The sequence below is a fragment of the Lactuca virosa genome, chromosome 4, assembly GCF_052849685.1.
Source record: "Lactuca virosa cultivar CGN04683 chromosome 4, Lactuca_virosa_CGN04683_v6, whole genome shotgun sequence".
In the NCBI taxonomy this organism is placed as follows: Eukaryota; Viridiplantae; Streptophyta; class Magnoliopsida; order Asterales; family Asteraceae; genus Lactuca; species Lactuca virosa.
The window spans coordinates 454,332,418-454,359,503 of NC_136429.1; the positions used below are offsets into that span (position 1 = coordinate 454,332,418).

The window sequence follows — 27,086 nt, forward strand, 5'->3', positions numbered from 1 at the left end:
TAATTTTCTTTCTATTTCCATCATCCCCGCAAAACACAAGCCTATGGAATTGATGCTTCCCATTCGTCTTTTTCGTCCTCTCACTTGTGTATGTAATTTCTTCTCTTCTCTTTCTGTCTGTGTATTTTTGCTCTTAATTCTTCCTTTTATTTCCTTCAGGTACCATTGAAATCATCACATGTAAGCTAGGGTTTTTTTAAGAACCACATGACGACTGTTCTGTGATCGACGACCTCGAATCACTCACCTTACCGGTCGGCAACATCAGCCTCAACCTCATCCTATTTTCTTACCTGCTAACTTCATTTGTCGGAATACAAATTGTCTATCTATGAAGCCCTAGGTCTGGATCTTGTGCCAGACGGTTAATCGAACGATGGCAACATTTTAATTTCAGTTGATTGGTTCTAAAACTATATTCGAGTCTATGAGTTTTGCATTTTATGGAACCCTAACTCTCGGAGTAACTCCTCATTCTCATTCGGGTAAGAACATCATTAAAGTTTATGATATGTGTTGGTTTTACATCTTAACTTTAGATTATCTATTTTTTAATTTTGAATTGTTTGGATTCTAGAGTTTTGTTTCTTTAACCTTTGTGTTTACTACTACTTCTGTAAACCATTATACATTTCCGATTAGGGGTTTTAGCCTCATTGTGGTGGTTGATTGGCAAAAACTCACCAGTTCCTCAGACGACGAAGAGGTTTATTGGTAAAGGCGACTCTAATTTCACAGCAAGCATCGTGTTATTATACGGCTTATCACTCACTGTAACATAAATTACACATGTAATCAGAAAAAAGAAATACTATTTGAACTTCTTTTTCCTGTTATTTACAGAGGTTTGGGAATATTGCTGGTGTATTTAAAGTCATGTCGATTGCAATTAGTGCCCTTGAAGAAGGGGAAGTTGACACCGCTTATTGTTGGGTTTTGAGCATTCTAACACTCCTAAGGTGTTCATGCAACCCTAAATACCTTGGATCTATGTTTTCACTAATTATACATGCAATGGTGTTTCCAAGGTATTAAACCTATAACTAGCATACAATTATCATATAACACACAAGAATCTAGTTAGGATAACATACCTTATGGTGGAGATTGAAGTCTTGATGTATCTAGCCTTAAGAGCTTAGCCCCAATAGTGTGGAAGCCTCAAGTGGAATCACAACACATCATGGACAAAGGAGGAACTTGAGAGAGTATCCCCATGCACCCAAAACCACCATGAACTCCAAGAATACACTTGTGTCGATTTTAGGCAATGAAGTATGTATTTATATGTGGGATTTCTAGGGTCATGGATATAACCCAAATCCATACTCATGGGTCTTATGATCCATGATTCATGTGGCCCAACTCTTTATATATCCATACATAAACTTGGTCCAACATGGATCATAAGCCCAACACACATAAATATAACTAATTAAAATAATTAGTCCCCATAGATCTAATTAGTCTCTTTTTGATCACTAAATCAATTCTAAATTAATTCTTGATCAATTCTAATTAAAACCATATGATTTCATATTAATATATTAGTACTTATAATATATTAGTAAATCATGTATAACCTTCTCTCAAGAGTCGATCCTCACAAATTATCCTGATGATATGCAACCCAAATGGACCATGCTACTCTCGGGTCAAGTATATACCAATAATAGCTATGGGCTTAGACATCTAATCCAACAGTCTCCCACTTGGATAAGTCTAAAACTATTATTGCAAGTATGACTTCATAACCCGACTAGCAATCGTAGCTCTTAAAGCCGCTGTCGAACTCTGAACAAATCAATGACGCGTCCATTAGATAAGTGATCATATATTCCTCCATTCTAGATATCATATGGACTGAGACATGGATTATAATCATTCTCTCCGTCCATTTGTTGTTTCCTGATTTTCGATTTATGACAACTTGGCCAAGCACTTAGGGGTGTCATCACTAAACCATCGAGGGGCACACACATATCGCTTTTAGCCTTATGAGGTAAAAGGAATGGAGAAACTTCGACTCATATGCTTATACTAACTACTTGTTGAATCATACACAAAGGCACGTTTTATAACATCAAGTTGCTGATGCGTTTTCGTACAATCAATGTATAACCAACTCATAGTCAACAACTCATATCTCTAGGTTTGAAGAATATAATATATTATCGTCTCATGATTCACTCGTGATAAAATCCATGAAGTGATACAAATGAGCGTGGGTTTAATCCAATAATCGAATCTTATTCCAGGAGCACTCATGAATACTACAGCTAAGTCTAGCCACCTAGATAGACTACAAACCCATTCATGACAGTCTTGCCTCAATACCTACTTCCAAAGTATGATTGACTGTGGACGGTTTGAATAACTTAGTTATTCGGGAAGTCAAAACATGCAAAGTGAAACACAAGAATAATACTAATCCTATATGGCCCCAACACTTTGAGAGTAAATAAAAAACACCTTTTATCTAAGCACCATATTGATTACTCATTATTCATGTACTGTTTCGAATTATCAACTTAATACTTGAATTAAAACAATAGTCATGCCATACTCCAAGCATGCACAATATGTTTACCTATGGTCCTTTCTTTTGTGAAATAGATCAATTGAACACGACTCCAATGATGCTCATTTCACAATCCCAATCCCTTGTAAGAATACCAAACTCTTGCAATTTACTGTAATCTGTTAGATTCTAAACTTATATGCAATGATTCTCTTGTAATGACTATGCACAAAGGTCACAAAGACTTGGCAATAGACATTATAAAGTATTCCAATGGAGATCAATTCCATGGAAACGAAGTCTCATATTCAAAGTACATTCCTTTGAACATCCTTCTTTGCATTAAGTTTTCTAATCTTACACAGATTCAGAGAATAACTTCCACCTATGGAAACAATTCCATATTACCATTTTGACTATCACTTCTGAACAAGATTTTCCTCTTTTTAGAATATGTCAATATGGTCCTTTCCAAAGTTTACACTATACTTCCAATTTTCCACGAGCAACCAATCTTTGGTAAACCTCAGATTGTCCTCGACAATTGCTTAATCATTTTAGTCATATCTAGTTCTATTCCTTTTTCCCTCTTAATGCCCTAAGCATTTGGAAAATTTAAAATGGATGTAATCGATCCTATACCCGAAGCATATGGGACACGATTCATGCTATAAAAATTTTATTTGCCATGTTCTCACAATTCGAACTATGAAGAGGGATGTCGTAATCATAATCGAATTTTGAGAACGCCACATATATAGAATTTCCTTATGTTGAACCATTCCAACATAACATTCATATATATCCTTGAATAAAGTTGATTAAAATCTCAATCTAAGCTTGTAGAATTGGAATGAAGTATAAAATCATCTCCCTTAATTATAGCAAAACAACTTTTCAAAGCGAATTGAAACTTTTTGTTTTCTATAATTAACATTGCTAACTTGCAACACGTAACATAATAATCATGCTCCCATTAACATGATAATTATAATTTAACCAACATAACACTTTATGCTCCCACTAGCTTTGACATGTACCCAGAAATCAGCTGGACTTCTAGAAATCAATACTTTATTGACTTTCTTACCAAAGTTCAGTTTTCTAATACGAGATGCTTTGATAAGACTTTATCAAAATCATACACCTTTTCTTAGACATCTCACATGTGTGTCTAAACAATTTTAGAACTATGAAAAGGGATGTCGTAATCATAGTCTCAATTGTTTAGACCTTTGCCATTTCTCAAAAGTCTATGTTAGTGTGCCGGTTACCCAAACACGCTCCATTAACGACTTTGAGAATGCAAATATCACAATTTCTATCTACTTAAAACCTTCCTAGTGAAAGCGTTTCCTCACCATCATTTTCATGAATCGGAGAGAAACATTATGACACTTAGATTTTATTTTTATGGTGTAAGTGTTCCTATCCATGCGAATTTGTCAAAACCATAATCATAAGACAAGGTTAGTGACAAATCAAGACTCATATGGACTGAACTTGTTTAATCTTACTTTCTTGCCACCTGGCAGCACAGGGCCTACCATTGCTTTCAGGTTGTTATGCAAACAATTGAGAACTCATAGAACTCACAAGCATAGTCAACTTTTAACTGGAACAGACACAGAAATAAGAATATGTCAACACGATAGGTTACAAACCTCAAGTTGTGTGCTAGCGATTAAACAATAGGTTTTATTCTTGATTAGTTCTTGAAACTTTTCCAAGATCTTTAAGACTCCCACTGTCCTCTTGACATATGAGATTCTCTTGTTAAGAACCATTCCTTGACAGAACAAATATTCAAGAGTTAGTACGGATTCTTATCAAGATAAACACTTCTCACAATTGGTCTTAGTTGGTCTCTGTTTTATCCAAAACATCACAACTTACCAATTTCAAATGTACAAGAGTAAGAAACATGTTACTCTACATTTGATAAGTGTTATAAACCTTTCTTAGAATTATGTCACTCAAGTTAAAATCTTAGAGTATGACTCTAAGACTTGATTTTGGAATGAAGTATGATTATCTTTTGATTTAACCATCTCAACAGTTCATGATTCCTCTCCTAAGCCACACAAATGCACTAAGGTGTCTTTAGAGGATCAATTGTGATATGGTTTTATAATCACTAATATAATCATAAAACAAGATACTCAAGTACTCTCCCATCTCTTCAAATTGGAGAAACCTTTATCTTTCTGCCTAATTTGATTCTTCTCATTCATTCTTCCAATCATTGAAACTTTTCCAATATTTCAGAATTACACTTAAACTTGTAAGTATAGCCATATTTACTAAACTTTAGTAAATCATAATGAATAACCTTATTAGCCTTTGTGGTGGACCTGACCAGTGCACAACCCAATGTACCCGATCCTTTAGTCCTTCACTTGACTCACATGTACATGCGAACAAGGAATTAGTCTTAATTTATAAAAGATGAAAATTCTCATTCATCATACAATACAAGTTGCATGATTCCAGGTTTCTATCCAACTGAAACTTGGGTGATGAGGATCTTTTAATATTTGGTAAATTATGACACTACCACAAACGAAAGAATCAAATACATTTTCCAATATTGCTATCAATGAAATCATATAAACAACAATTTTTCACAAATGTCATCATAAGGATACTTAAAATAAATATAATCAAAACTTTCTTTTATTTTGAAACATGCGGAAAACGTATCCTTACAGTGCAAATACGTATGAAAAACATGTTGTTATCTATTCCTAAGCAATCTATCATAACTCTTTAAGCAGCAGTTCAAAATTCTGATCACCGAACCATGCGATTAAAATCCATCTTCGCGATCAAAATCAGCATACCCTTTTTTAGGTTTCCTTTGATTCTTCTAAAACATCAAAATGTAATTACATTACATCATGTATTAAGAATCTCCAAAAGAGACTTTCATAGAGTTAGATAATCGACTTTACCTGAAGTAGAGTCAAACTTTTTGACTTTACCATCCTTATGATCTTTCAGGTAAATTGGGCAGCTTCGCAACCAATGTCCCTTCTTTTGGCAAAAGAAACATATGGACTCTTTGGAAATGGTACACTTGATTGTCCAGACTTAGCCTTTCTCTTTACCATTGAGTCAAACGACTTGACCATGGCCGATCCCTTTCCATTGGGAAGAGAAAGTTTTTCTGGACTTTCAATGTTACCATTACCAATGTCCATGGAAGCATGGGAAGTAGATCTTTCAATCAAATTTGCTTTACCATTGCTCCAAATCATTGCTGATTCAGTAGCATCGAGCAAATATGTAAGATCATTAACGGTCGTGTCATGGTCTGTCACATAGTAGTCCTTAAAGAACTCACTATATGACTTAGGAAGTGATTGAAGAACCCAGTTAACAGTCAACTCCCTTAAGACTTTGACACCCAACTCTCCCGGCTTGCCAATATGTGACTTAATCTCCAAGATGTAAGAACATATATACTTTGCTTGCCAATTAGGGATTGAGTGACCTTGAACTTGTGGGTCAGGGAGAATTATTGGAGGAGGTGGAGGAAGTGAAGCTCTATCCAAAAGGATGAGGAAGACCATATGTGTCTGAACTTAGACATCTATGAGGGAGAAATTCAAGTTTCAGTTGATTTAAGTCCTTAACATAACACCCAATATGAAATATTAAGGCTAGGACCCAACAAACTATTTTATAACTTGGAAGAGGGATGCCGTAATCCAAGCTACAAAATATTTGAAGGTAGGTAAATGACGATTTACCAATTTCCACCATGAAAAACAAAATAAATTATTAAGTTTTAATTGGATTGAAACTCCTAGATCTTTTGAGATTCATTGAACTTTCAATGGCATGTTTAAATCTCGATTGTGCCCTCTCAAGTTTGTGACTGGGATGTCGAGGATCACAAACAAGGTATGAATAACCATGCAAATTGACTTGGCACCCTTAATTTTATCACCCAATCGATGTGCCGGTTAACCACACGCGCTCCACCGATCTATGATAAAACTTAAGTCACCCTTTGCCACACATTGTCAGTCCCATGCTAGTGTGCCGGTTAACACACACGCTCCACTAACGACTTAACAAGGGTTCAAAGTGTAATTTCATGGGTTAGCACCATTTCACATTTTCCTAAGTAATTAAAATTGGGAATTTATAAGTATTTAGTTACTTAGTATTTATCATTATACTTTTAATGAAAGGAGAATTAGAGTCCTATCCTACCCATTCGGCTAACGACCCTCCACCAGTCAAGGAAGCGGTGGGTGAGAGTGGGCACCGATTAAAATGCCATTTTATAGGTAGTAACCTTATACCCCCCTTAGAGACTGGCTTCGTGAATGAGGCCTACTAACGGTAAGATTGACTTTATCTTATACATATATATAACCATTAACTTTTAATATTATAATAGTATAAGGTTGAATTTTAAACTTTTAAAATTCTAAGGTTTAATTTGGAATTAAAGTAAACATGGGGAGGTAACTTTGCAAATTCCAAAACTTGAGGGAAAGTTTTTGAAACTTTTCAAAACTCTTAGATTTTCATAACTTATGAGTTTAATTAAGGTTTTAACAACCTTTAATGAAGAGACTCTTGAATATCCATAACTTGAAGACAAGTTATGGAGTTCATAAAACTATTTATGACAAAAAGACTCTTCATTTTGTAACCTATGACGCTTTTATGAGTTTTAAGAGTCATAAATGTGACTTTTCATATAATCTTGGGGACAAGTTACAAAAACACATTTTATGAACTACTTTTAGATCAATTTAGATTGAAAACAACTAACACATAATTTTTTTTCATTAATCTAAATTAACTCATAAAACAAGGTAACACAAAACTTTTGGTGTTCCAGAACTTGAGGACAAGTTATGGAGTCCATTCAATGTCATTGAGATCAAAAATTACACTAACAAACAATTTGCACATAATTCCTATGATCTACCAAATCTCATAAGCATGAACAATCCATACCAATAATTTTCAAGAATCATATAAACATATATAAAACATGAAACTTTGATAATAACTTTGAAATTGGTTTACCATAGTCATTACCACATCAAAAATAGGTTTTATAAGTCCAAAACAGTTTAAGGTAATGATTCTAGACCAATTCCAGCCTTAAAAGTCGAAAATATGTTGTCATGGGCTTCTACTCGTCGAGTGTATGGACCTACTCGACGAGTAGGATGAATTTCTTCATGGACTCGATGAGTCCATCAGTGGACTCGGCGAGTTCAGTGCCCAGGAAGCCAGAATTTTCGATTTTTAAGCCATTTCAGCATGTATAACTTGAAAACAAGCCTAGGCTCTGATACCACTGTTGGGTTTTGAGCATTCTAACACTCCTAAGGTGTTCATGCAACCCTAAATACCTTGGATATATGTTTTCACTAATTATACATGCAATGGTGTTTCCAAGGTATTAAACCTATAACTAGCATACAATTATCATATAACACACAAGAATCTAGTTAGGATAACATACCTTATGGTGGAGATTGAAGTCTTGATGTATATAGCCTTAAGAGCCTAGCCCCAATAGTGTGGAAGCCTCAAGTGGAATCACAACACATCATGGACAAAGGAGGAACTTGAGAGAGTATCCACATGCACCCAAAACCACCATGAACTCCAAGAATACACTTGTGTCGATTTTGGGCAATGAAGTATGTATTTATATGTGGGATTTCTAGGGTCATGGATATAACCCAAATCCATACTCATGGGTCTTCTGATCCATGGTTTATGTGGCCCAACTCTTTATGTATCCATACATAAACTTGGTCCAACATGGATCATAAGCCCAACACACATAAATATAACTAATTTACATAATTAGTCCCCATAGATTTAATTAGTCTCTTTTTGATCACTAAATCAATTCTAAATTAATTCTTGATCAATACTAATTAAAACCATATGATTTCATATTAATATATTAGTACTTATAATATATTAATAAATCATATATTACCTTCTCTCAAGAGTCCATCCTAACAAATTGTCCTGATGATATGCAACCCAAATGGACCATGCTACTCTCGGGTCAAGTATATACCAATAATAGTTATGGGCTTAGACATCTAATCCAACACTTATATGACCAAACTTGCTAAACTTGCCACTGCTGAGATCATTTCATCAAAGGTAATTTTGGGTCGAGTCTTTTCGGTATTGTTTCTCTAATGGTTAATCATTTCAAAATTTGTAATATAATGCTTATAATATTCTTTGGCATCTATATTTTAATATGTCATGTAGGAAATAAAAGCTTATTGGTAAAGGGCTGCTTCATCTCTACTTGTTGCTATTGGTTCTCATTTACCAGACCTTGTAAGTAGATAGAAACAGTCAAAAAGAATATCATCATTCTTTCACATCTATCTTTGTTCCAAAATGTATGCCTGATTGTTGAACAAAGGAGGAAGTGTTAAGAATTTTTCAGCTTTGAATTTAGGAAAACATGGACCTGAAGGGGTGGAGATATTACCTCTAGATTTGAGTTCTGGTGAAGATGCAATCAGAGAGGTTGTTGAAAAAGCCATATCTTTATTCGCTGGTGCAGGTGTAGATTATGTTATCCATAATGCAGCTTTTGAGAGACCTGTAAGTTAGCATTATATTTCTTTTATAGTATTAAAATGTTAAAATGAAGCATAATATCATACCCTTTTAACCGAATTACTGACTTTTGGCTCTTTGTTGCAGAAATCAGTAGCACTTGATGTGCCAGAAGCAAGTCTGAAGGTATAACATATTGTTCTTTGAAGTAAACTCGTTTGAATTTATTAATTTAATATCTTTACTTTTTATTTTGTAGGCTACACTTGATGTAAATGTTGTGGGGCCGGTTTATCTTACACGATTACTACTCCCTCACATGTTAAAGAAAGGAAAAGGACACTTTGTTGTGGTATGTTGAGAAAAATTATTTATATTTCTTGTAATTCGTCGTACATTTTCCCTTTTCCACTTTATATAATTTACAATTCCATTATGTTTTTATGTAGATGAGTAGTGTTGCAGGTAAGGCTCCTGCACCAGGTCAAGCAGTATATTCTGCTTCAAAATTTATATTAAAGGGCTACTTTCATTCCTTGCGGTCTGAGGTAAACCAATTTTATATTATTTTTTTTTAAAATAAAAAATCAAAAAGTTTATGATTAAGATAATCATACTTGTTATTTCAGTTTTACCAAAAGGGAATCATGGTAACAGTTTTTTTCCCTGGGCCAATAGAGACAACAAATGCACCTGCTACAAGCACAACATCCAAGGAGGTTAGTTTCATATCTTGTTATGGTATCCAAATTTAGATATAATTGCAGGAAATAGCAACATACTTTACATGTTAGACCAATATAGGCAATGTACTTTATACGTAAAAAATAAAGTATATTGGTAAAGAAATGAAAGTACATTGCTATTATTGGTAACATTGTTTAATGTTTAGAGTGTGTTTGTTAACAGAAACGAGTATCATCAGAGAGGTGTGTAGAGCTTGTCTTAGTTGCTGCAAGCCATGGTTTGAAAGAAGCTTGGATTTCATATCAGGTAAGATAGTGGTACATTGGTTATTTGGTTTATAATTATATCAGTATTATTTGTTTATTAGGTAAAAATGCATGATTTCAGTTATGTTTTATTGAATGATTATTTATTATTTTTGGTTTACTTTTGCTTTTGCAGCCTGTGCTTGCTGTTATGTACCTAGTGCAGTACATGCTATCTGTTGGATTTTGGCTAATGGATAAGGTACTTATTCATATTATTCTTGGTTGATTCCGTGGGATTTCAATTCCATTCCCATCCTATGGTTGGTTGCAAATGAGTGCGGAATTGAATTCCATATTGTCAACAAAATCTTTTGACGGATGGATTTCAACATTCCATCATAAAACTCATGGAATTCAATTCCCAGCACTTCCTCCTTGTTGCTATTGGTTCTTTCCATCAATAATATTTTATTAATGGGAAGCTAATTGCGGTTGGTGTGATTGATATTCTTCCTGAATGTTTATCCACTAAATATTTATTCTTGGATCTAGATCTCCCCCCTTTGTCACTGGGTAAATACTGAGCATTACAAGAAATAAGTTGGGTGAGAGAGAATGAAAAGCATTATTCTAGCTTGCAGTATTATTATCTTATTCTTGGCTATTACATTCACTCTTGTAGCAAGGTGAGATATAAAGTAGCTTATCGCCCATCTGAGCTTCTCTGTCCTCTTAGTTACCAGTAAGTCACTTCAAAGATAATCTAAAAAATATATAAAATTTTAGATATTTTTTAAAGGCTATTTTGACAAATAGGTGGGTTTCTTTTGATATTGCAATGTGTTGTTGTGTACAGACCCACCAAAGTATGCGACAGGGGCAATTATGTCATTTTTGGTCTCTCTTTCTCTCTCTATATATATAAATATATATATATATATATATATATATATATATATATATATATATATATATGTATATATATATTGATTGTTAATAGATGATATATTTACAAGTATAACACCTTTGAAAGAAAGAAACAGAAAATAAATTACTATAATTAGGTAAATTACAAAAGTATAATGCCTTTTACCACACAGGTCTTTGAAGTATAATGGATTTATTCTAAGAAGTTGTTTTTTTATGTAGTGGAATGAACCATTCATCCCATTTTGTTAACTTGATTCCTTTGGCATGTTCGTATGTGATTTCTAAAAGATTATAATATAACCCAGGTTTATTATCAAGTGTTTTAATGGCAAATCTTTGTAAGAATTTCATACTTTTAATTAAATTATAATTTCATTTTTTTAACAACAACCAAAAAAATATTAATATTATATTAAATGCCCTTGATAACTTATAAATCAAAGTCGCATTCAATCCACAATAAAGAAAGTGAAGCTGCACTTCAAGCTAGTCTTTGGGGGAAATGTTAACGAAACATTTGATCAATTTGAGAATTTACAGGACATGGACACTTCATTTGCTTCAACTAGTTTTGCATCCAAATCAGGTGTCTATGATTCCGTTCCTTGTGAAAATTAGATTTATTTTTTTGGAAAAGGATCTATATATAATTTGGTTTATTGGTTTGTTTTTGGGTGTGCAGATTGAGCTGATATCTGGTGATCAAAATGGGGATATTCGTGTATGGGACTTGACTACAAACTCTTGTAGCTGTGAGCTGGTATGATTTTGTTTTTAATTTTTAGCATATATATATATATATATATATATATATATATATATATATATATACATTGATGAAGTTGTATGGGTTTGAAGTTTGAACTGAACCCAGGTGCCAGAGGTTGATACATCAGTGAGATCATTGACAATGATGTGGGATGGAAGCTTGGTAGTTGCTGCAAACAACAAAGGAACTTGTTATGTCTGGAGGCTCTTACATGGGACACATGTAAATTCACTATTTATTCTCTTTTTTCAACTAATATTGTTTATTTTTGACTTAATCTGATCTCGTGCACATACCAATTTTGGTATGTATGGAATTACCAAATTACCCCTGTGAAGTAAATTAAGTCCATGTCAATTCCTTTTCAGGTTGCGGGATCCCACTTGGATACTGTTTTTGACAAACTTAAAGACATTCTTGACAACATTGGAAAAAGTGTTCTCTAGAGGTATATATTTATATTATATAATTTTTGTTTATTGTTTATGCTTATTTTATGTTTAGTCTTCTTGACAACAAAAGACTGTTTGAAATGAAGATTTCTATCATTCTTCTCAGATAAAACTAAGATTAAATATTATGATGACATTCATGCTGTATTAGCTCTCATGTATGGATATACTGCAAGATATGCTCCTTCAACTGTAATTTAAGCCAGAAGATGGAAGAAGTCGTGCGGAGCAACTGTTACATATCTTGAAACAAAATCGATCACATTGTTTCTACACAAGTAACAAAGATCCATATTTCCAAAATAGTTTGTGTTTTATGTTTGTTGTTATTTGGATTAGGAATATTTGTTTTTCTAGTTTGACTCATGTTAATAAAATAACAATTAAATGTGATTTATTTTTAATATTAGTACAATTATTTCATGAAATGGATTGTTCAAGACGATCTTCATATTGTTTGAATTCTTTCAGACTCAAGAAATACCCTAAGGAATTTCACAATACAGTTCTTTCTTTGTAGTGACTTCACTCACGAGTCTAGTGCATTAAGTTAATGCTCTGATGCTCGCCTTTTACTAGTGTCTTGGTTTCACAAGGACACCCTTTCTATAGTTACCATCACACTAGACATCTAATATTCTTGTCATCTGGTTGCCAACTCCTTAGGATCCCAAAACGTTCTCCTTGTATCAATAGCATCAAGCTCCTTCCTAAGCTATAATGGTCGCGCTTTCGTGTACTATCTCGCTTTCATCGTCATATCACCATGTCAAAAATTAGGTCATTGGATGACCTTCCAGTGTCGGCAATCACATTCACGTATTTACTTTCATCTAAAGATGGAATTCATGATTCCATTCCATTCTTTTTTCAATCCACTTGCTTGTAATTTAAATTTCTCACTCGTACATAATAAAGTAAGCTTGTCCTAAATAACCAAGATCAACTAGTTTCTTAATCATAAATTTGGGATTCCAATTCTTATACCATTTTAGACTTTCACCAAAAGTCAATTATATCCTTTTTAGCTAATTGATTTCTAATAAATTAAATAGCTCAATCTACTTCATTATTTAGTGTTTATAACTCACCATCAATGGTACTTAATGGGTACAAACTTAATTTCAAACATATATCGAATGCATACTACGTAATTTTCATTTTCATACTAGCTGTTTGACTTTGACAGAAAAGTCAAACATGGCAAAATTTTCCATTATCCATTAGAATGCTTTAAACTCCTTCATGACTCTTATTTGACACAAGGTGTGCGTTCAGTAAGTCCCTACCTTACTAAAATCCTTACCATATTTCACAGAACCCTTTCATGGTTCCACTAAGTTCGAGTATGTATCATGTGTTTATAATAGTATGTGCCCTATACTATTATACCCACATCATATATAACCGACATTGACTTCACCGCATAGGAGATTTTGATCCATGGGTATATATTTTCCATACTCACTTTAGAAGCATCCAATGTAGCATTCTACGAGTATATTTAACTTATCTTCAGTCTCATAAACATCTAGCATGGCAATTCCTTTCTATCACTTATTGCACAAGATTCTACCTCACTTAAGGCATAGAAATCGTATGACTCACTCACACTTTCCGTAACCAAAGTATAAGCCTAGGAGTGGAATTCTCCAATTCTAATTCGCTTAAAATATGGCTTTGATACCAAACTGTAACAACCCAATTTTTTTAAAAACTTTGGGTGTTACCATTAGCATCATACAAACCATAGCAAGCAAATAAGAATTACATCCATACCAATATTACGTAACTCAACAAGCTCCACTCCATCTATCATGACACATCATCTAGCTTCCATCAATCATCACTCTATCCTTGCATATAACGCGGGATACATGGCATTAAAAAGAGATACATAAGACAATAATATCTCGTGAGGTACGCGAGTTTGTGACCCAAAACGTTTATCATATTTTAATAAAAAACATTTCATCTTTGCAAAACATACTTCAAATAGACATTTTCCATATTCCGTTCCATATCAAAACTTTCATTAGTCATAACATTTGTCAAAAACATTTCTTTTCACATTCCATTCATTCTTTCATTAAGGGCTAATTCCAATGTGAACCATTTCCATTTTTATACTTAGGTCCGAGCAATATCCCCAAGTCTATACCATGGTGGAAAGAAAAAAAAATCAATCCACCAAGGCATCATTTCCGTTAGGCAATCTATCTTGCAAAAGGGTAGCGCGACCCCAATAGATTCCTCTATATCCCGTACCGGGGATATCAAGGCTCGAGCAATATATTCTTTTCATTACTTTCCAATTCTTGTCATTACTTTCCATTTCTTGTCCTTACTTTCCATGCTTTACACATTCCATACGTTAGTATCAATATACTCATTTCAAAACTAAAGCATCTATATTCCAAAACATTTCAAACACGTTATCAAAATATTCGTTCTTCTAAAACGTTCTTTGCTTTCAAAAACATTCCTTCAAGGCATTATTTTAGAACATTCTCTCCAAAAGAATTGAACACTTTCATTTCAAAACGTTTCATATAACAAAACATTAGTGTTTCATTATCATAGATCTCTTTTCCATGTACCCTAAAGTGGGAAAAATGCCAACACATACTCACCTCGATCACACGTAGGTTAGCTAGTCCTTTTCTAGTTCCTTTCCCAAGATCAATACTCTCCAATCACTATGTATAAAATATATGGACATAAGTCATTGTAATGTCCAAAATACACCTCATCGGTTTGTAACATTTATTCAATCCCCATAAGCTTATTTACTTCCTATTAGCTTATATATAAAGTTTGAGGGCAATCGAGGTCGTTTACTAGGTTTTCCACAAAAAAATACACTTAACTGAACACACAACACGGCCCCGTGTCACATTACACTATAGTGACATGCCACGTGTCATGCCTGACACAACCCCATGCAACTTATGCCTATAGTGACGCACCCCCATGCCTGACACAGCCCCATGCAACTTATGCCTATAGTGACGCACCCCCATGTCAACCCTACTCTACACCTCCAATGACCACCAATATTTACCAAGTGGTTATTAAGGACTAAATAAAGGTTATAAACCTATTAAATGCTCAATTAATGTCACACCCCAAAACCGGAACGGCGGAAACGTTCGGGGTGGAGGACGTCATGTACAGTATCACAACAAAGCATAGTAGTAAACAAGCAACAACATCATCCATTGCATTAATAATATAATTTAATACAAATGTGTTCTGTTAAGTTTATAAGTCACCAAAAATGTAAATCAAAATAAGAGATGAGTCTTGAATGAGCTCCATCTTCTCAAAACCTGGCATCGGTACCTGTCTACTGATGACCTAAGAATACAAGTTATTTTGTAAGAGTTTATCAGCTTTTAAGCTGGTGAGTTCATAAGCATTTTAGTGTCATTGTTTGTAAGTGCTTGTTGTATGAGTTTGTAAATGTTTGATGTATAAGTTTTGTAAATGTTTGTAGTAAATGTTTGCATCTCCTAGAAAATCCTATATTTTCTACTAAACGTAGCCTTCTACCAAAGCATCAAATGTTCTGTATGTTTGTTTCTTGTAAGAGTGTGTATTTTCCTAAGTGTGACTATCATTAACCAAAAATATAGTTTTACATTACCTTTTATGTGAGAAGATCACAATGTGAATGCAATGGGGAAATAATAAAGTACTGTGGTGTTGTATTATAGAACTACTGCTGTACTAACTACCTTAAACCAATTGTTATTTAAAGTACGAATGTGATATGCCTGTACCATACTACCGACTAAAAACACGACGATGAAAGACGTCGGAAGAAATGACATTTGGCACCCGTAGACTTGCAAGTCCCACTGTAGCGAGCAGCAAGGTGTAGGATAGTCAATCCAGTATAGATCTATACACAAATTCAACGCTCTCCCTAAAGGAGATTCTGGATACAAGTCGAGCCATGACAGGTGATGCCATGCCCCGAATCAGTGGCTCACGTTTATGTTATAGTGTTTTTGTATATGTATTGTATGTACTAGTGTAATGTATGTTCTCTCTGTCTAGTATGTAGTATGTTCTCTTTGTTTCTCATCATAGTATGTTCTCTTAGTTTCTCATAATAGTATGTTCTCTTAGTTTCTCATAATAGTATGTATTGACTCATGTATGAACTGACTCTTTATTTGTTTCATTGTTCTAGTAATAGTATTAGTAACTTCCTAAACTATACCTATTATAGTTTCCTAGCAATGTTGTTGTATGAATGAACATGTTTGTATACCTTTGCTACCCAAAGATATTGAACTGAATGAAGGAACTTTTATATCTATGCACATATACATAATATATAATTAAGATCCAAACGACCTTCGGACAAACAGCCGATACCCTAAGTCCACAACCAAACAAGGAACATGAAGTAAGGTGAGCTATCAGTCCTAAGTCCTTTCAATCCTACTTATATAACTATATCTATATAGATATTCTTTTGACAAAATATCAGTTTAAAAGAGTTTAATAAAAGTATTTAACATGTAAACGAGTTTATAAAACGATTTGAAGTAGTTTGTTTGATAACACAGTTTGAAAAGTAAGAAAATCCATATGTTTGATAGGTATTAATCACATGTGATTGATATAATAACTATATTAGTTCAACTTGTATTCCCCCTTCCCTCATAAAAGCATTTAAAATCATTTAAAAGGTTGATTAAGGGGTATGAACTCACCTGTAGTGAGTGGTTTGGATGAACGAGTGGTATAGGATGCTAAGTGTCAAGTGAAGACTTGAGCACACACACGGATCCTATTTACATATAATGACAAATATATGTTTCTAATTAGTGTCTATAACACCTAATCATGAAATGGAACAACCTTAGGGACTAGGAAACACTTGTTATGAAGTGTTAAACCACATAGGGTTGCATATAAGGGGTGTAGGGCCTCACATAGGAGTTTACGACCCAAATGGTAATTACCACATCAGTTTACGGCCCATGGGTTTATGGACCAATGAGTTTACGGTCGTAAACTCATGGTAACTTGTACCATTTTGATGTTTAAGGTCCTTTACTCAATCTGGGGGTGTTCTAGACATAGTTCCAAGACTAAGAAAAGAGTTGTGGCAACTTTGCACCAATCATTACGGTTTACGGCCAAGGGAGATTGAATTGGCCGTAAACACCCTTCGTTCTTGATTTCTTTGTGTTTTAAGGTCTTACAAGTCAATAGGAAGTGTTCTAAGTTCAAGTCTAAGCCTTAGGAAGGAGTGGTGGCACAAATGCACCACTTATGAGTGTTTACGGCCCAAGGAGATTGCCTTGGCCGTAAACACCATATGTTCTTGAGTTCTTGATGATTTCAAGGTATAAAATAAGTGATTCAAGCATTAAAACAAGCTAAGGCAAGTGTACTTACAAGATAGAAGCTTGATAGGATGTTTAAGGTTCAAGAACACTAGTGTGTGTTCTTGGTGAAATGAAGAACACTTGAAGATCTAACCAAAAGAAGAGATTTCATGGATGAAATCATGTATATTTACTAGATATGGAAGGACATCAAGTTGAAAATGGAAAGATTACTTACTAGATTGAAGATTGGAATGAAAGTTTTTGATGATACTTGAGAGCAAAACCGAGTTCTAGGCTTGAAAGTGTGATGATGAATGAAAATGGCCAAGTATTTCATGTATAGGCATGGAGTTTACGGCCACCATGAGTTTACGGCTGTAAACCCATGGTCTCATGGCCGTAAACTCCTCATTTGAGGCTTTAAGGCATGTTTGGTGGTTTGGAACTTTCGTTGACCCATTCTAGTATTTGATCCTTTGATGTACTAAGCTCAGTAAGCTCAAACAGATTCTATACAGTGCTAAAAGTTAGCAGAAACAAGTCTGACTTTGATTGAAGTGAATGGCTTGTACAAGATAGAAATTTCGGGTTGTCACATCATCCCCCCGTAAGAGAGAATATTGTCCTGAAATTAGAGTTTAAGAAAATATGTAGTTACAAATAACTAAGCGAAAAGATGAGGATATTTCAATTTCATTTGATCCTCGCGCTCCCAAGTAAATTCAGGTCCTCGCTTGGCGTTCCAACGAACCTTCACTATCGGGATACATCTTTGTTTCATTTGCTTGACCTCTCGGTCCATGATCTCTACAGGTTCTTCCACGAAGTTGAGGCTCTCGTTGATCTCGATCTCGTCGAGTGGGATTACAAGAGTCTCGTCGGATAGGCACTTTTTCAAGTTCAAGACGTGGAAAGTAGAATGTACGTTACTGAGTTCGCGGGGTAGATTGAGTTTGTAAGCTACAGGGCCGATTCTGGCGAGAATCTCGAAAGGCCCTACGTATCTTGGATTTAGCTTTCCACGCTTTCGAAAACGTATTAAGCCCTTCCCGGGTGAGCCCTTCAATAGAACACGATCGCCCACCTGGAATTCCAACGGTTTTCTTCGTTTGTCTGCGTAGCTTTTCTGTCGGTCTCTAGAGGCTTTCAATCATTCACGAATCTGAACGATCTTCTCTGTCATTTCCCAAATGATCTTCGGACCTGTGAGAGTGCTGTCAGGAATTCATCCTTTAGCTAACTGAGTGTCACCCACCTCAGCCCAGCACAGAGGGGATCTGCACTTTCGGCCATAGAGGGCTTCAAATGGAGCAGCCTTTATGCTCGTGTGATAACTATTGTTGTAGGAAAACTCGACAAGGGGTAAATGAGTATCCCATGCCTTCCCAAAGTCGATCACACAGGCTCGCAACATATCTTCCAAGGTTTGGATAGTCCTCTCACGTTGTCCGTCGGTCTGTGGATGGTAGGCTGTACTCATGTCCAGCCTAGTTCCTAGGGAACTTTGTAGCGACTGCCAGAACCTCAAAGTGAGTCTACTATCTCTATCAAAGATAATGGATATGGTAACACCATGCAGTCGTACGATCTCCCTTATGTAGGTTCTTGTTAGCTTCTCCATCTTGTCTGTCTCTTTGATAGGAAGGAAGTGTGCGGACTTTGTTAGCCTGTCTACGATCACCCAAATGGTATTGAGACCACCCGTTGTCTTGGGCAACTTGGTTACGAAGTCCATCGTGATCCGCTCCCACTTCCATTCCGGTATCTCCGGCTGCTGTAGTAAACCTGAGGGTTTCTAGTATTCGACCTTAACCTTGGCGCAAGTAAGGCATTTACTTACAAAGGTAGCAATCTCTGCTTTCATGTTAGGCCACCAGTATAACTTTTTAAGATCCAGATACATCTTATCTGAACCTGGGTGGACGGAATATCGAGTGTTGTGAGCTTCGATCATGATCAAGTCTCTGAAACCACCATGTTTCGGTGTCCAGATCCGATCCATGAGATATAAGGCTCCGCTACCCTTGACTTCCAAATTCTTATCCATCCCTCTCAGGGATTCACCCGCCACATTTTCAGGTTTCAAAGATTCGAGCTGAGCTTCCTTGATTTGTGTGGACAAGTGTGAATGGATAGTCATAGTCAATGATTTGACTCTACGACCAGAGTGTTCTTTCCGACTTAGGGCGTCAGCTACTACGTTGGCTTTACCCGGATGATAACGAATTTCGCATTCGTAATCACTGAGTAGCTCGACCCACCGTCGTTGTCTCATGTTGAGCTCCTTCTGGTCGAATATATGCAGTAGGCTTTTGTGGTCTGTAAAGATTGTGCTTTTTGTACCATACAGGTAATGTCTCCAGATCTTCAGAGCAAACACTACTGCTCCCAACTCAAGATCATGAGTGGTGTAGTTGACCTCGTGTGTCTTCAGCTGTCTTGAGGCATAGGCGATGACCTTACCTCGTTGCATCAGAACACAGTCGAGCCCTTGATTTGACGCATCGCAATAGACCACGAAGTCTTCTATCCCTTCGAGGAGGGATAGTATCGGTGCGGTGCATAAGGCTCGCTTTAGCGTTTGGAACGATTTCTCTTGCTTCTCTTCCCAGTCAAAGGCCACGCCCTTCTGGGTCAAAGTCGTAAGAGGTTTCGCAATCCGTGAGAAGTTCTGAATGAACCTACGATAGTAGCCAGCGAGGCCTAGAAATTGACGAATTTCTGTAGTCGTCTTCGGTGCTGACCAGTTCTCAATGGCTTTGATTTTGGAAGGGTCCATGTGTATTCCTTCTTCGCTAACCACGTGTCCTAAGAATTCGACTCTTCGGATCCAAAATTCGCATTTCGAGAACTTCGCATAGAGCTTCTTCGATCGTAGTGTCTCCAAGACCTGTTGAAGATGTTGACTATGCTCCTCCTTACTACGAGAGTAGATAAGTATGTCATCGATGAAGACGATGACGAACTGATCCAAGTAAGGACGACACACCCTATTCATTAAATCCATGAATACCGCGGGCACGTTGGTTAATCCGAACGGCATCACTACGAATTCGTAGTGTCCATAACGAGTTCAGAAGGCTGTCTTCGGAGCATCCTCCCCTAACACTCGTAACTGGTGATACTCGGATCTTAGGTCTATTTTTGAAAAGAAATTCGCCCCTTGAAGTTTGTCAAACAAATCGTCTATGCGAGGCAGAGGGTAACGATTTTTAATGGTAAGCTTGTTGAGCTCCCTGTAGTCGATGCACATACGAAACGATCTGTCTTTCTTCTTGACAAACAAGACCGGAGCTCCCCAGGGTGAGAAGCTTGGTCTTATAAAGCCCTTGCTGAGCAGTTCGTTAAGTTGACCGGACAGTTCTTGCATCTCTACAGGTGCTAGACGATAGGCCGATTTGGCTAGTGGGGTAGCCCCTGGAACTAAGTCGATTCTGAACTCGACTTGACGTTGTGGAGGTAATCCTGGGAGTTCTTCTGGAAACATGTCGGGAAAATCGCGTACTACTGGAATGTTCATAATGTATTTCGTTTCTTGGCTCACATCGACAACATGAGCAAGGAATGCGCGACATTCCTTTCGCAAGAATTTCTGGGCTTGAATGCTCGAGATGAGGCGAAGGTTAGTGCCGGGTTTGCCGCCGTAGATTACTAGAGTTTCGCTAGACGGCAGATTAAGGCGGACAACCTTTTCGTAACACATGATGGCAGCACGATGTAGACTCAACCAATCCATGCCGATTATGACGTCGAAACTTTTAATTGAGACCAGCATGAGGTCGATTGAAAATGAATGGCTATCTAGCGTTTGAGTACAACCTATGTATATGCAGCTAGTACTCTTTGTCTTTCCATTAGCCATTTTTACTGTAAACGGTTCTTTTAGTGCATGCAATTTATTCTTAAGCAAGTGAGCAAATTTCTGGTTCACGAAACTCCACTCTGCTCCACTATCAAACAGAATGCATGCATATGAGTTATCGAGGAGAAACGTACCAGTGACCACTGTAGGGTCGGCAACTGCTTCCTTGTGGCCTATAGCCAAAACTCTTCCTACTCCACCAGCGTTCCCTGCCTTCGGGAAGTTCCTTTTGTAGTGGCCCATTTCGCCACAACCGTAGCAAGCTTGGCCCACTCCAGCGCTGGGGACTTGGTTGATTGGCCTCGCCGGAGCTTTGCAGAAACGGGCAGTGTGCCCCTTCCTGTTGCAGTTTGAACACTGCATTTCTCGGCAGGCTCCAGCGTGGTGGAAGTTGCATTTGTTGCACTTGGGCAAACTTCCAGCGTACTGCTTTATCGGAGCAGCAGGGGCAGGTGCTATCGCAGCATGAACTGCCACGACATGCTGCTTTTTGGCAGCCTTCTTCTTCTTCTTGTCATCCCATAATTTCCTCTTGTTATCAGCGGTTTTGGAGGGTTCTGAGATGGCTAGGGTTGTTGTTGTTGACGACGGGGTAAGGACCCCATGGTCAATGAGCCGTTGTGCCAATCGCTTGGCACTATCGAATGTAGTGGGGTTTGAAGCTAAAACATTCCCCTGAAATGGAGGCACCAGCCCCCAGATGTACCTCTCTATTTTCTTTCCCTCCGTGTGAACCATGTTGGGACCTAGGGCCACCAGCTCGCTGAATCTGGCGGTATAGGAAACTATGTCGGAGCCCTTCATGGTTAGGCTCCATAGTTCCTGTTCTAATTTCTGGATTTACCCCCTCGGGCAGTATTCTTCAATCATGAGCTCTCTCAGAGCTTCCTAGCCTATAGCATTTGCCACCACTAGAGTGAGACTTGACATGGCTATTCCACCACGTTAGGGCTTTTTCCTCGAAGGTGCAAGCAGCGAACTTGACCTTGCTCCCTTCTGGGCAGGAGCAGATTTCGAAAACCGATTCGGTCTTTTCGAACCATTGCGAGAGGGCAATGACTCCGCCAGTCCCTTTAAAGGACTTTGGATTGCAATTGGTGAAGTCCTTGTAGGAGCACTCTCTCGAGCGCACGAGGGCCTCACCTTGAGTTGAATGGACAAGTGTTCCACATCCGCTGGTACCAGTAGAATGATATTGAGCCATGGCTGTTGCCACAACCGCTGCTACTGCAGCATTTAGAGCTGTCGTATCAATTTGAGGAGGAGGTGGTGGTGTTGAAGTTACCGGAGGATTGCGTCTCGTTGATCCACGCGGAGGCATATTTAACTAAAAAGTTTACAATGATGAACACGATAGTAAGAATCAATTGCAAGTATAGCGAGAGTGATCCATGGACTAAATTGTCATAGCCCAACTGTTGAATGAGTGTATGTTTTGAAATAGCGACACCATATTGGAATAGGGACTCACAAGAGTAGAGACTTTTCAATAGAAGTCTAGTTGTAAATGAGTTCGGGAAAAATGACTTAACAGTAGGTCTTACATCATACCATAAGGGAAAATGTTGACAGTTTAGAAGTCTAGTTGAAGTACTTGAAAGATAGGAATATTTTACAGACAAATGCTACTTAGAGCATAGGTAAGAATAGCTATTCCTTAAACCAAAAGGAAAGATGAGCTAGACATCTTCTACTGGCGACGGGTACTCCTTGAGCGGACCCTCATATCAGCCAGTTGACGAAATATGTTCTGCAGATGTCGTTCATGAGCTCTCTGACGCACTCGAAGTTCTATGACTTCGGCTCGGGATGCAGCTAACTGTTGCTGTAGAGCATCATTGGATCTCCTAGTCCTTTCCATAGCCTCTTCGAGATGGCGAATGTGGACCGTGTTAACGCCAGAGTTGGCGTCAATTTCCATGACTCGGTCGATGGCTGCCCGACCTTGCTCGACATTCCGAGCAATCCTACGGACTATGATGGGCAGGACCCGGTCAGCTGAGCCTCCCTCGCTTAAATTGTAAAAGCTTCGGTCTCCATTGAAGGGTAAGGGCTGACCCTGCTCATCACTCCAACGGTTCAAGTTTGTTGCCCATAGAGGTGTAAGTCCTTGAAATGCTGGACGAGGGTTCGGGTTTGGGTTTGGAGCTACTGGGGGTAGGTTGTTGACTTCTGGCTCGGAGTCAGATCCATCAGAAAAGCCTTCAGCATGGTGATCATCCAAAGGGATTGGATGATCATCTTCTGGCTCCTCTTCAAGCCATCCTGCATTGCCGTTGTTGGGATAGTACGGGTCTCCAAGGATATGGAATCCAGCCATGTTATCTACGCGAGAAAAGGGGTAAAGAAATAGTTAAATAGACGTACTAATTTAGATAATTAACAGATGATCTTTACCAGTTACTTCAACTTTTGCGTAGTGCATAGCAGTCATATGTAACCAAGGCAGGATAGACCTTCGAATAAGTGACCCTAACTCTAAGCCCACAACCAAACAAGGAACAGGAAGTAAAGCAAAGGTCACAGATTCTAAGTCTATGACACCCTAGTCACATATAACCTTAGCGTATCCACTCAGCAACTATTGACATACTAATAAAGACCTTTTTAGATTGCATATAAGTAATTATAGTAACACAAAATACTCCTATAGTATTTTAGGTTTATGTTTTGTTCTAATGTTTTCGTTGTAATAGTGTTGGTAAGTTTTTTTTTAGACTTGTTGCAACCTCACAACCACTCTTAGGCACATGCTAGTCACTCCTCGGAAAATATAGTTGATCAGGCTATATCACTCCCAGATTTGACTATATGTCTCTAAGCCTAATTGTGTTGCTCAACAATCGTAATACTTTTGTTCTGTCCTAGTGACACTGATTTTAGTATGAATGCAGGTATGTATACTTAGTTAAATATTTTAGTATTTAAAAGTATAAACTCGTGGTCGGAGTATTTTAATCCCGTTGTGTTTATAGTTTGTATATCTTTTATGGGTTGATATACTCGATTCACTATAAACAATGCTCTGATACCAACCTGTCACACCCCAAAACCGGAACGGCGGAAACGTTCGGGGGTGGAGGACGTCATGTACAGTATCACAACAAAGCATAGTAGTAAACAAGCAACAACATCATCCATTGCATTAATAATATAATTTAATACAAATGTGTTCTGTTAAGTTTATAAGACACCAAAAATGTAAATAAAAAATAAGATATGAGTCTTGAACGAGCTCCATCTTCTCAAAACCTGGCATCGGTACCTGTCTACTGATGACCTGAGAATACAAGTTATTTTGAAAGGGTTTATCAGCTTTTAAGCTGGTGAGTTCATAAGCATTTTAGTGTCATTGTTTGCATGAAAATGTTTGTAAGTTCTTGTTGTATAAGTTTGTAAATGTTTGATGTATAAGTTTTGTAAATGTTTGTAGTAAATGTTTGCATCTCCTAGAAAATCCTATATTTTCTACTAAACGTAGCCTTCTACCAAAGCATTAAATGTTCTGTATGTTTGTTTCATGTAAGAGTGTGTATTTTCCCAAGTGTGACTATCATTAACCAAAAATATAGTTTTACATTACCTTTTATGTGAGAAGATCACAATGTGAATGCAATGGGGAAATAATAAAGTACTGTGGTGTTGTATTATAGAACTACTGCTGTACTAACTACCTTAAACCAATTGTTATTTAAAGTACGAATGTGATATGCCTGTACCATACTACCGACTAAAAACACGACGATGAAAGACGTCGGAAGAAATGACATTTGGCACCCGTAGACTTGCAAGTCCCACTGTAGCGAGCAGCAAGGTGTAGGAAAGTCAATCCAGTATAGATCTATACACAAATTCAACGCTCTCCCTAAAGGAGATTCTGGATACAAGTCGAGCCATGACAGGTGATGCCATGCCCCGAAACAGTGGCTCACGTTTATGTTATAGTGTTTTTGTATATGTATTGTATGTAGTAGTGTAATGTATGTTCTCTCTGTCTAGTATGTAGTATGTTCTCTTCGTTTCTCATCATAGTATGTTCTCTTAGTTTCTCATAATAGTATGTTCTCTTAGTTTCTCATAATAGTATGTATTGACTCATGTATGAACTGACTCTTTATTTGTTTCATTGTTCTAGTAATAGTATTAGTAACTTCCTAAACTATACCTATTATAGTTTACTAGCAATGTTGTTGTATGAATGAACATGTTTGTATACCTTTGCTACCCAAAGATATTGAACTGAATGAAGGAACTTTTATATCTATGCACGTATACATAATATATAATTAAGATCCAAACGACCTTCGGACAAACAGCCGATACCCTAAGTCCACAACCAAACAAGGAACAGGAAGTAAGGCGAGCTATCAGTCCTAAGTCCTTTCAATCCAACTTATATAACTATATCTATATAGATATGCTTTTGACAAAATATCAGTTTAAAAGAGTTTAATAAAAGTATTTAACATGTAAACGAGTTTATAAAACGATTTGAAGTAGTTTGTTTGATAACACAGTTTGAAAAGTAAGAAAATCCATATGTTTGATAGTTATTAATCACATGTGATTGATATAATAACTATATTAGTTCAACTTGTATTCCCCCCTCCCTCAAAAAAGCATTTAAAATCATTTAAAAGGTTGATTAAGGGGTATGAACTCACCTGTAGTGAGTGGTTTGGATGAACGAGTGGTATAGGATGCTAAGTGTCAAGTGAAGACTTGAGCACACACACGGATCCTATTTACATATAATGACAAATATATGTTTCTAATTAGTGTCTATAACACCTAATCATGAAATGGAACAACCTTAGGGACTAGGAAACACTTGTTATGAAGTGTTAAACCACATAGGGTTGCATATAAGGGGTGTAGGGCCTCACATAGGAGTTTACGGCCCAAATGGTAATTACCACATCAGTTTACGGCCCATGGGTTTATGGACCAATGAGTTTACGCCCGTAAACTCATGGTAACTTGTACCATTTTGATGTTTAAGGTCCTTTACTCAATCTGGGGGTGTTCTAGACATAGTTCCAAGACTAAGAAAAGAGTTGTGGCAACTTTGCACCAATCATTAGGGTTTACGGCCAAGGGAGATTGACTTGGCCGTAAACACCCTTAGTTCTTGATTTCTTTGTGTTTTAAGGTCTTACAAGTCAATAGGAAGTGTTCTAAGTTCAAGTCTAAGCCTTAGGAAGGAGTGGTGGCACAAATGCACCACTTATGAGTGTTTACGGCCCAAGGAGATTGCCTTGGCCGTAAACACCATATGTTCTTGAGTTCTTGATGATTTCAAAGTGTAAAATAAGTGATTCATGCATTAAAACAAGCTAAGGCAAGTGTACTTACAAGATAGAAGCTTGATAGGATGTTTAAGGTTCAAGAACACTAGTGTGCGTTCTTGGTGTTCTTGGTGAAATGAAGAACACTTGAAGATCTAACCAAAAGAAGAGATTTCATGGATGAAATCATGTATATTCACTAGATATGGAAGGACATCAAGTTGAAAATGGAAAGATTACTTACTAGATTGAAGATTGGAATGAAAGTTTTTGATGATACTTGAGAGCAAAACTGAGTTCTAGGCTTGAAAGTGTGATAATGAATGAAAATGGCCAAGTATTTCATGTATAGGTATGGAGTTTACGGCCACCATGAGTTTACGGCCGTAAACCCATGGT

The 27,086-nt window shown here is 36.9% G+C and overlaps 1 protein-coding gene across 1 annotated transcript; it reads left to right on the forward strand.

Annotated features, from left to right (window-relative positions):
* The first annotated feature begins 43 nt into the window (after positions 1 to 43).
* On the forward strand, positions 44 to 12,177 carry LOC145106756 (uncharacterized). Its single transcript, XM_079043687.1, has 15 exons — positions 44 to 88; positions 160 to 180; positions 578 to 706; positions 844 to 928; positions 8,982 to 9,142; positions 9,245 to 9,283; positions 9,357 to 9,449; positions 9,547 to 9,645; positions 9,727 to 9,816; positions 10,007 to 10,090; positions 10,226 to 10,291; positions 11,503 to 11,562; positions 11,645 to 11,722; positions 11,837 to 11,953; positions 12,100 to 12,177. Exons 1-15 carry the CDS (start codon positions 44 to 46, stop codon positions 12,175 to 12,177), a joined length of 1,245 nt encoding a protein of 414 aa, XP_078899813.1.
* The last annotated feature ends 14,909 nt before the right edge of the window (positions 12,178 to 27,086 follow it).